We start from the raw sequence: 11555 nt of genomic DNA on the forward strand, positions 1-11555 counted from the left end.
GCATTTGGCTCGCTGCGGGGGTGTGCGAGATGTTGCCCGCTCTGGCTGGGAGGATCTCAGTGAGGGAAAGGAGAGTGCCAAGGAACTTGGCTGTATCTTTGGGACATATGACTTGTCTTATTTATCAGTTGGAGTGATTTTTTTGTGTGGTTTTTTTGTTTTGTGTGGTTTTTTATTTTTTTTTTTTTTTTTTTTTTTTTTTTTTTTAAAGATATCGATTGCTGAGGTCAGATTTCGAGCCGGTCCCTCGGTGTTTCGGGCTGACGTCGTTTCTTGGCGAGCTTTGCGAGGGGTATACGGCGGCGTCCCGCGGTCGTGCGTCACCTCTGTAAAACGAGCGGCGGAGGTTGTGCGTGCGTGTCAAGGTTATTTGAACTGAAGTTGGCCAGCAGCTGCCTGCCAGAGAGAACAGCGCAAGCCCGGCCGCCCCTCTGCCCTGCCCTGGCACAGCAACCACGCCAGGGGACGCGGGGAAGGACGCAGGGCCCCCTTACCCCAATTCGGGGCTCTCTGAACCAGAGGAAATGCCAACAGGGGGACGTGCGATGGCTTTGGTCTTTCTGTCTATCCAGGCTGCGTTAAGTCTTGGTTGAGCTGAGAGTATCCCCTAGTCGTTGCAGCTTGAGCGCTCCCAAACGCGGTGATCCGATGGACTTCCCAGTTGGCAGCACTTGGGTGCCAGGGTGTAAGGCTTTCCCATGGGACAGGCAAGGTGGCGTGTGCTTCGTCTTCTGGATGCCCAAGGTGTGGGCAGTGTCTTTCCACTCCAGCTCTTCTTGATACAGTTGGAAAGTAGAGGAGCTTTCTGATGCGTAAGCCCGTCCTCAGGTGTGAAGCAGAAGCTGTGTGGTTTGGAGACAAGCGTGAGTTGGGAGCGATAGCTTGGAGTGTAGCACGTTGGTGTGGACCATATACCCCAGGATGTTGGCCATTTTGAATGTACTAGTGGTTGGGAATCTGCGAGATCCTGTGCCCTGGAGGGTACCTTAACTTTCTTTGAAAGAAGCAAGCGTGGGGCTTCTTTGGTCGGCTCTGTGGAGGAGCATCCCCTGGCATCTCAGCAGCTGTGCAGCCCCCAGAAACGCTGTGGGAGATTTGGGAGTTGGGTCAAACCCCTCTTTTCTCCCCCTTTTCCATTTTCTTTGAAGCTTACCATTACAGGATTTTCCAGACCAAACCCCTGAGTTTCTCGTCTTTCTTACCACCGTAATTTAATATTGAATACATAAGAAACTACCAGCTTCTATAAATGCGTTTTTGTCTTTAATATGAGCAACAGGTGCTCGCTGCTTATGTAAGGCTTTGGAAATCCTGCAGAGGAGCGGCAGCTGGCAGTTAACTTGCTAAATATCATTTTACGAACCTGTTTCTTTCCCCCCCCCCCTTCTTTTTCCCTCTCCCTGTGTTTAATCTCCTTACAAAACTCAGAAATTCCCCGCTATGCAAGGGAGATTATTGCTTTATGTTCAAACATGTGTTTGCTTGATACTAATCCTTTGCGCTGCAGCCAATTAGTTTGAAAACCCGTCCTTCAGAGATGACCTGAGGTTGTACGGTTCTGTTAGTTAAAGAGCTGGTCGCATAGCTTCGGAGTCCTCTGCCTATCACAGAGTTACAGACATGTCCCTGGCTGCTGCTCTCATGCACATGCTTTTTTTTTTCCTTTTTTTTTTTTTTAAGGTGTGGGACAACTCCTACTTTCTGTCAGGTTTTGATTGGCTTTCAAAAGAGGCAGTGGCCTATAAATTGCCATCTCCGCTCTGCTTCTGCTCTATCGCCAGCTGAGGGACAGGTGAGTACAGACGAGGGAAAATTCCAGTGTGTGTTGCTTAATCCTTGAAATTAGCCTTGGTTGGTAATTTAAATTAGTGGGGTGGGGGAAATAACTTGAGGATAAAGCTTCCTCGTTTTTCTTACTCTAGGAAACAAAAGGGTTCGTTTCCAGTATTGGTGTGGGTCAATGAGTAAAACCAGTGACTGAAAAACTAGTCAGAAGGTAATATGGGGTAGGGGGAGTTGGAATACGTATTTGTAGATATTTCTTTCTCCAGTTGCTAACGGTGCAGAAGTATTCCTCTTTGGGATAGTAAGAAAGAGAAACCTATGAAAAAATGAAGGTTTTTACATCAGCTAAATTAATACTTTTTATGTTCAGTTCGTTATGTTCGTTAATAACTTCCTCAAGTTATTTAAAATGGGAAACTCTGATCTAGCAGAACGGGCTTTTCTGTCCAAGCTGCTCTTGCAAGGTAATCGCTTCTTCTCCCATTTCCTTTCCCAATATGAAAGATTTGGAGAGAAAGAAAACCAAACTTGCCTGTAGCTCAGGGTAACTTAGGGATATTTTTGCAGTGTGTTATTATGAGTGAATCATGTCCCTTTTTTTTTTTTTTTTTTTGTGTGTGTGTGTGTAAAGTAGTTAAGACATTTTCACGAGTCCTGGGTAAATACTGCTTTTTACTGCTTCTCCTTCGTTGGTTTCCCAGGTGCTGACCACCATGCATACAAAGTTTGAGCAAAGCAGTGCTCTTTACAGAGATTTACTGCTGCCTCTGTTGGCTTAGCTGAATCTTGCTGATGCAATGCTAAGAAGGGTTGCTTATTCATTGCAGTCTACAAAACTTCCAAAGTACCTACGGTGAAGCTGTGTAATCACAGTGGCTGAACGTGTTGAATTCTGTGTTTGTTGTCTTTTGTGCTTGAAATCATGGTTTCTACTGACTGTTTTAAAAAGGCTTAAACTGAACTGTATTCTCACTGTTCATAATACTGGGCTCTGAGCTGGGGCTGTGGGTATTTTCTTGAGCTCGCTCTGGTGAATACATTACCTCTATTCATGTTACTTCTCAGGCTGCTTTCAGTAGACGTGGCGCTCAGTTGGCACCTCAGTTAGGACTTGGATTGCATCAAACTTCTTTGAAACCCTTCAGAGTTTTCGAAGGGAGTGTTTGAAGTGTTTAATGTGGTTGAGTCATTCGTGACTAATCTTTTCTCTTGTTCTCACAGCACATTTGAAGGAGGAAGATGCCAATTGTCAAAAACGTGAGCAGAGCTGTCAGCCAGCTGCTCCAGAGCTCTGGTTGTGGATGTGGGGTTTCCATCGTGCCTGTTCGATGCATTGGAGTCTCGCCCCGCCAGGTGGCCTCCGATGCTAGCTTTCACTCCGTTTCTTTTGCCGAGTCTGACCATCCTCGGGTGCTAATTACAGGTCAGCATTCCTGTCATAACTGTATTCCTGCTCCAGCTCCTCAGTCAAGTCCCCCTCTCCCCTCCTCCCTCCCTGGTGAGCAGAACACTGGAAGCAAAAATGCTCAAATATCCTGGAATTGTGATGATCTTTCCTGTGTGGTGATAGGATTAGAGTCCCGTGTGAATTTTCTTACTATTTTTATTCCAGAAATCTACTAAAACCAATTCATTGGGTTTTCCTTGAGGAAAAAATATAAAAGCTTTCTGACTGGCTGAGGAAAATAGTACTAATTTCTGATGTGATACATATAATAACGGAACTCTGCATTGGGATGTGATTTTTGATTTTTCTCTGATTTTTGTCTCTTCTGTGTTGCCTTTTAGGGGGTCTTGGTCAGCTTGGAGTGGGACTTGCTAAGCTTCTGAGGTATGTCATGATTCTCTGACTTGCTACTGGTGAGGAATTCAAGCTTCAGCCATCACTTCTAGAAGCAATACTTTTCTGGAAAGTGTTTTTTTAAAAAAATCCTAGTGACGATTGCAGATTCTTTTTTGCCTCTTAGTTTTGTAAATAACTTTACATTTTCACCGTCTTTATTTCTCACTCCTGTGCTTGGTTTAGCCTCACTGACGTACTTCCTGTGTGTACATTGGTCACGACTCCCAAAATAACATAATCTTGTCTAAGAGACTAGCTGCTGAGTTCAGTTTTCTTCTAGTTGAATGGAAGTATTCACAGTCTGAATATTCAGGTGGTCAGTTTTCCTTTTCTCTTTTTTGGTCTAGCCAAATAAGGCTGGATTTGAGGGCTCAATAGACAAAGGCTGTGATTTTATGCAGGTACTACAGGAGAGAAAAAAGTACAAATATCCCCTTGAAAGAATGCATAGTCCTTTGCTAACTACCTCGCTGTTGGGCTTTGCAGCTGCTGACTTTCATCTCTCTGAGAATTTCAGTTAAGTGACTTCAGGAATAAGGTGCCCTATTTAGTAGAGTACAAACAAGAATAAAGATTAGGATACAAGATCTTGACGTTTTTATGAGTTGGTGAAAGATGAGCTGACGCAGCAAAAGAAGTAAAGCAAAAGTACATTTCTTCTGGCTCTTTCTGTTCCCCTGCCTCAGATACACAGTTACCTTATTTTTTGCCATGGTATCTTTTCAAGAAATGTAAAATGCTCTGAGAGCTTTCCCTGGCCCGTATCGTTGTCCATGTCCACGCCTGCTCAGCTCCAGAGTATCATTTACACATAGACAGCGTTCGTTGCGGAGGATTTGGACTATGACCAAAAGTGAGCAAACTCACTGCATTCAACGCTGTGTTGCAGTTTGACTGTTTTCTACCATTTCTGTGATATATTTAAAAATCATCTAAATAATGGAAGGCTGGGGTGTACTCCAGTGCCATCAGACTTGCTCTCTGCGACAGCCTTGCGCTGATTAGAAAAGTGCAGGGCAGACGTTGCTCAGTTGTATTTACTTTGTTGATATAAAAGTAGCTGCCGTTACAGCCAGCCCAGTGGCTTTTTGTTGTCCGCAGGGGAGCAGATTATCTCTGGGTAAAATTTTCAGAAAGAAGAGGGTAGGAAGGTCTGTCTTAATGTATTTTTGTTTTCTAAAAGATTATCCTTATGCAGTCTTTCACTGCTAGTGGAAGTATTTTACTCATTTTCAAAGATGCTGTATTTACATTTAAGGGACTGGTGGGTTTGGTTTTTTTTTTAAGTGCTGTAGCTGATTTCATTGTTGAAATTATTGTTCTTCTGATATTTCTCCTGATTAAAAAAAAAATAGCAGCATAGCAACTTATAAATTATCTTGAAGACTGTGGACTCACTGTACTGTGTGGGTATTTTTATACAGGAAACATTTTGGAAAGAACAACGTGATCTTGTCTGACATTCGAAAGCCTGCGGATAATATTTTTTATAGTGGTAAGTGACTAGGGGAGCATATGGAAAAAAATCTTGACTTTACCTCTTGGTATTGATAGACTACCAAAGTCTAAATGATACGTGGATGAAACTGAAGAAGTTGCTGTTCAGAACTTCTGCTTTGAAACCTCTCCCAGGCATTGATTTCTTGTATCAGTTATTTGCTTTTTCTAAATATTCTTCTTTGCATTTTTTCACTGTTTCTTTGCCACTTTGTTGACCAGAATAACTACTTGAGTCAAGTTGAGCTTGGCTGTTGTGTTCCTGCTGTAAAAAGAGATGCATTTACTCTTTTGGAGGGAACAACTTGGAAATTAAATTTGTTGCTTTGTTTTTCCATGCTCAGACAATTTTTCTGATAAGATGGATGTAGAGTAGGTTTTTTGGATTCTTTGCTTTTCATTAGAAACTTGCATAAGTTTTTCTTCACCATTACTGTTTAACAAAGTATTTAGATATTTCAGTAGTGTACACTAGATGTTCCCTGTTTTCATGCCATTGACTGGATAAAAGAGGAGTTCTTGCATCAGTCTTTTGTTGAGGTAGAGGTAGCAGTTCCCCTTCATTTCTCCTGCTTATTTACTAATTTATTGACCACTGCTGTTAGAAGGTGTGCATTCTGCTATGCAGTCAAATCCTGAATAGAGGCATGGTCAAGAAGCAGCAATTTGAGTTTCATCTAGAACTTTTCTTGACCTCCATGCTTCTTGGCATTCAATTTCCTCCTGGTTCCATTTCCTCTAGGTCCTTTTATCTACGCGGATATCTTGGACTACAAGAATTTACGTGAGATAGTGGTGAATAATCGGATATCTTGGCTCTTCCACTATAGCGCTTTGCTCAGTGCTGTTGGAGAAGCAAACGTCCCTTTGGCCAGAGCTGTAAATATTACTGGTATGTGACAAGGATTTCAACTTCATGACTCCTACAGAGGCTTAAGAAAGTGTGGTCTATGTTCTGATAAATCCCATTGTCTGTTCCAGGTTTACACAATGTTCTGGATATTGCAGCTGAGCATAATTTGAGACTCTTTGTTCCAAGCACCATTGGAGCCTTTGGTCCCACCTCTCCTCGAGATCCAACTCCTGATCTCTGCATTCAGAGACCAAGGACAATCTATGGAGTCTCCAAGGTTCATGCTGAGCTCATGGGAGAAGTGAGAATTTTTATTTTTTTTTATTCCGTGAAAGTTCATTGCCTTTGGAAGATTCCTCACTGCAGTGGTTTTGGTTTTTTCCCCCCATTCTTTCCTGCCTTCAGGCTTTAGTACTCAATAGTAGTCTGAGGCAGCTATTAAGGACAAATATCTTCTGAGTTTTATTGGGAAAAGTACAAAAATTGGAAGCTGGCAAACATCTGACTTTCAATATAATTTCTTTCCCTGGTTCTTTTGAATGGCATTGCATAAATGACAGCGTACAGAATCTTGTGAAAGCGTGCCAGACTGATGATTTTAGGGGAGAAAAAAAAAAGGAGTCTAAACTCAAAGCCGTGGGAATCTGTATGTGCACAACTGAGGAGTTGTAGTAGTTTTTTAGAAATGTAACATTGTTAAAGCTGATATTTTTACATACAGTTTCCTCACACTTCAACTTGATGAAGGACAGTGGCAGGTCTGAAAAGTGTATTAACCTGAAAAGTCTCACAAGCTTAGGAATATTCAGTTTCTGAACGCTAGATCTAGACCCTACATTAGAAGCCAATCCATCTCAAGAATCAATATCTACTGATGTGGATGAAAACTAGAAAAGGGCAAGCAGAGAGCTCAGCTACCTGGCAGGGAAGGGAGACTGTTCAGCAGTTCCTTTTCACAGAATCATAGAACTGTTTAGGTTGGAAAAGACCTTTAAGATCATACAGTCCAACCGTTAACCTAACCCTGCCACCCCACCACTAAACCCTGTCCCCTTCATCCCCATCATGGGTTGGCTACAGAATGAAGGTTCATCCTGTGGTAGATTTTTCCTGTGAAATCAATGAGGTGTGTGGCCTAGTCTTGATGTGTAAAGCCGTTTCTCTCCTCCCTCCACAGTACTACCATTACCGGTATGGCCTAGACTTCCGCTGCCTGAGGTATCCAGGAATTATATCTGCTGACTCTCAGCCTGGTGGGGGAACAACTGGTAAGTGACTTGTGCATAGTTCTCAGTATTGCAGGCGAGAACAGCAAAAACATAAGCCTATACCATCATTTTTTAATATGTTTGTAGAAATGTCATCTGTGGCAGTATAGAGCATCGGTGCAGAGATGCTATTTCAACAGTGTTACAACAATACTTTTGTCCACTCCAGCTTAGGGCATAATCATAGAATCATAGAATTGTTTAGGTTGGAAAAGACCTTTAAGATCATCAGGTCCAACCGTTAACCTAACCCTGCCATCCCACCACTAAACCCTGTCCCTAAGCACCTCGTCTGCCCGGCTTTTAAATCCCCCCAGGGATGGGGACTCCCGTAGCTTTTACATTTAAACAGTGTCTGAGAGATTGTAGAATAATTACACTCATTGAGACCATTTCCTTTTAAAAATATTTTGAACTCCACTGTCTTGCTGCAATGTGCAAATGCTAGAAGAGCATCGGGATAGTTCAGAATGACTTTTACAACTTAAGTCATACACAGTTCTGCTGCTAGGCTTTAGACAGGAGACTTTGGGGGTGGTCTGAGGGCTGTTGACTGTCCTGAAGCGAACAACAGATTGAGGCAGATGAGTACAGGCATCCGTTGTTCTTTTCTACAGATTATGCTGTCCAGATTTTCCATGATGCCATAAAGACTGGCAAATTTCAGTGCAACCTAAAGCCAGACACTCGTCTCCCTATGATGTATATTGATGACTGTCTGAAAGCCACTCTAGAAATCATGGAGGCCCCCGCAGAGGCGCTGAGCATGAGGACATACAACATCAGTGCCATGAGCTTCACTCCTGAAGAGCTGGCGCAAGAGGTGCAGAAGCATGTTCCCGAACTCCAGGTGACCTACAACGTGGATGAAGTCAGGCAGGCCATAGGTTAGTAGCAGCTTGGGTAAGAAAAAACATTAGATTGCTGTACGTTAAGGGCAAAACAAAATTCCTTTTCTTTTTAGGCACTTGCAGATTGCTCCTATATGGCTCAAGTCTTACAGTTTGAAATTCAGCGTTAGTAGTTCAAATGGCCAGTGATGATACATCTTAAAGTTTAAAGAATTTTTTTCTTAAACCTCACGCTCTGTGTTTCTTCTTTCTTTTCATTGCAGCTGACAGCTGGCCGATGAACTTTGATGATAGGAACGCCCGGAGGGATTGGGGTTGGAAACATGATTATGATCTCCCTGAGTTGGTGACTACAATGTTTAGCTTCCTTGGGTCTGACTCCAGGATTGCTCAAGCTAACTGAAATACTTTGTAAGATGTTTCCGGATTTCCACAGAGGACCAGGAAGAAATGGCTAAACTAGTTTATCATTTTCTGAGTCTTAGAGCATGTCAATTATTATTGTTTTTTATAAGTAGCAATAGAGTTGGGCAGAAACATTCTGTAGCTGGAATGTACTATTAGATGAATGACATCACTTGGTACTGTCTCTGAGCACAGCACCGATGACAAACACAGAATTCTTGAACTTTCACATTTAAGCAGCTAGAAAAAAAAAAAAAAAAAAGCACTTGCTCCCGGCTGGTGGCTTCCCCCACATTTCAAAAAAACTGCCTGCCTCTTCTGTGGCAAAGTGGGGCAATATTGTCAAACCTGGTGTTTCAGGCATATCCCGCAAAGTTAACGATAGGTTTTTCGTTTTCCTGGTGGAGGATGTTAGATCACAGTGAGTAGGATCCTATCCTTTCTACTCTTTGCTTACAAAAGAGAGATCAGAAGAGCTACTTCGTGTTTCCAAATTGCAAGGGGTCGTTGCAATTCTAGTTCGAAGTCAAACTTTGGTCGATCGTTCCTATTTATATATATGTGTGTGTGTATATATAGTGCTGTATAAACATACACTTTTTTTATACATAGAGCATACACAGTAGCATTATTCTTATAATGCTTATAAATGTGAAGGGGAATAGGACTTGAATTCTCATTATGGTTTAAAAAAACAGGGTTTACAAGCTAGGCTTTGTCCTGTTCTTTGAAAGTGCTGCTGCCTTCAGCTTAGCCTGGGAGGTAGATGTGAAATCCAAAGAGCTGTTACGTGTATGTGAATCTGGGGCGTATTTCAAGAAGGCAATGCCCAGCTATGGGTTTATTGTTAATTAGCGCTACTTTTGGTTATCCCGGTTGTTTGCCGTGCTAGCACGATGACAGAGGGCCCGGAGCAAGTTTTAAAGGCGACGGAGCCTTACGGTAGAGTCAGGTCAGCCTTTGAAATCTGTTCATGTTCACTACGTTTTCCGCGTGCGCTGTAAGTGTATCTGGATGCTGTTGGTGCGTAACTGCCGTACGCTTTTATTCTTTAGAGAGGGATCCAGAAGCTGCAACCATCTTCTAGCTACAGTTAAGGGCCGTTCTGCTCACTGAGCTTCACGCACAGGAGGTTCTGGGATTAACAAGGAAGTCTTAGTAGGTGCATGCGAGGAAGATCTGTGTGTTCAAAAGCTACTCGGGAGGCTTTGAGAAATGACAAACTGGAGAGACAGGAAAGCCATTTTAGGTACAATACCAGTTTCGTGGAGGTGAATCTGAGCCATCCGCTACTATAGCTATAGCACGCCTTGAGGAACGGCGTCTGGGAACTTGGATTTTTTTTGTTTTTTTCAAAGAAAAAATACTCATTTTCAAAATGACTGGAAATTCCCTTTATGAAGCTCTCCATCTCTTTTGTCTTGTATACTCCAGTAGAGTGTGTAGGTAAACATATTCATGTTGGGGTTGGGGGTTTTTTTGCCTACAACTTGTTTGCTGTCTTTTCTGGGACGATGCTTTGGCGGTTGCAAGTCTGTTACGCTCTCCGTAACCCCGCGGTGTTTTCTCAGTATGTGGATAACTGACATAGCCAGATTTCTGCCTCTTTGTGAAGGAGTCTACGTGCTGCAGGGAATGCCTTTTCTCATGAGAGTAACCTGCAAGTGAAGATTCTGTGGTGAAACCCCGTTTTAAACATTCGTTAAACTTGCCTCTCTTGATTTTGTCTGTATCTTACTCTTTCATCTGTTGGCAAAGTATGTGTTTCCCAGGTATTTAAGCTCAAAAACCTCTAAGGTTGTGGCCTATTATTGAAACTTTTTTCTTTTGTATATTGTTTACGTTTCTGAAAAGACAAGTTTTTAAACTTTGGCCGCTGTTGTAACTATCGCGTCGTTGGAGTGTAATATTTGGCCCAATGGGCCGGCGAAGTTGGCCCCTCCATTCATGCCCTCCAAGGAAGGACTGGCTCAGGTTTTGTCTGTGCCCTGCCAGAAGAGGATTATCTATCTCGTAGCGAACTGCTGAGCTGAGCCGCCAGGCTTCCCTGGGAGCTGGAGTGTCTCATCCGCTCCAGTCTTTCATCAGTCCAACCCTGGGGACTCCTCATTCCCTCCATTCCACAAGAACTCTAAAGAGTTGTTGATGGGTCTCGCTCCGTTTCTTCATTTCACTCAAAGACAAGGGGTCTGCTCCCCTCGCCCTCGTTCCGAGCTCCAGTCAACACCGACCGGAGGGAAGAGCGAGAATGTGCTTTCCTCTGAAACACGCTGTCCTCAGTTGTGTTCTTGCACACAAGCGTTGGATAAGGTGTTGCGGTGAAGGTGAAATTCAGACTTAAGCCATTTGAACAAAAATTTCATGGTTGGTTTGCTTTGTTTTGTTTTGTTTTTTCCCCCGCCTCAAGTTGCTGACTCCATTTGGGAGCAGCCATTTAAGCAACTTCTATTTTGCAAATTCTGAAATAAAGCCTCTTGCAACAGAGAGCTGTTTGGAGATAACAGCACGGTGGTGGTCAGGGGATGTGATAAGCTGTGTCTGCATTGTCTGAGTCCTGTTTGAAATTCTGGGTTTCAACCTGTGACCAATGGCGTGTGTATTTTTTTTTTTTTTTCCCCCCTGTCTTCCCTATTAACTTCTGTTGTAACTATGTTACAGTCTTTTTCTGTATAAAACCAATTTGATGTGGTACAAAAGGTGTAACTTTTGCTACCGCTTTGAAGTTTGACTTCTGGGCAGAGACTTCGCTCGTGACATTTGAGCATTGTAGCTGTTAAATTACCTATTTGGGGGGGAAAAGAAAAAAAAAAAAAAGTTGTTACAAATATTTTTTTCAAATCTTGTAAGTTGCGGATGATGCCTACTTTAATAAAATCCTATGCAGACGTGTCCTTGTTTTGTCACCTTTGTTTAGAGCACGCAAGGGCGGTGATGGAGGATGCTGGGTAGTGCTGAAGCCTCTTCAGCCGCGGAAGCCGCGCGTGATTTGAGGCAGGGAGGAGGATACAGCCCGTGCCGCGACGCTCCCACGTCTCTACGTACGTTTTATTTCC

General features: G+C 43.0%; 1 protein-coding gene across 4 annotated transcripts in view; it reads left to right on the top strand.

Annotated features, from left to right (window-relative positions):
* LOC104127256 (L-threonine 3-dehydrogenase, mitochondrial) overlaps nt 1-11391 on the top strand; it is a 17294-nt gene extending 5903 nt beyond the window's left edge. The window contains exons 2-11 of one of the 4 annotated variants that reach the window (XM_035895463.1): nt 212-365; nt 1681-1792; nt 3007-3208; nt 3574-3616; nt 5053-5123; nt 5868-6017; nt 6107-6279; nt 7156-7246; nt 7864-8133; nt 8361-11391. In XM_035895463.1, coding sequence (XP_035751356.1) covers nt 3025-3208; nt 3574-3616; nt 5053-5123; nt 5868-6017; nt 6107-6279; nt 7156-7246; nt 7864-8133; nt 8361-8500 — 1122 coding nt within the window. In that variant the 5' untranslated portion in view covers nt 212-365; nt 1681-1792; nt 3007-3024 and the 3' untranslated portion in view covers nt 8501-11391. The other 3 variants (XM_035895464.1, XM_009639912.2, XM_035895465.1) reach the window with 3 other exon arrangements.
* Nucleotides 11392-11555: the final 164 nt, after the last annotated feature.

The sequence above is a fragment of the Egretta garzetta genome, unplaced genomic scaffold, assembly GCF_000687185.1.
Source record: "Egretta garzetta isolate BGI_Z169 unplaced genomic scaffold, ASM68718v1 scaffold325, whole genome shotgun sequence".
NCBI lineage: Eukaryota > Metazoa > Chordata > Aves > Pelecaniformes > Ardeidae > Egretta > Egretta garzetta.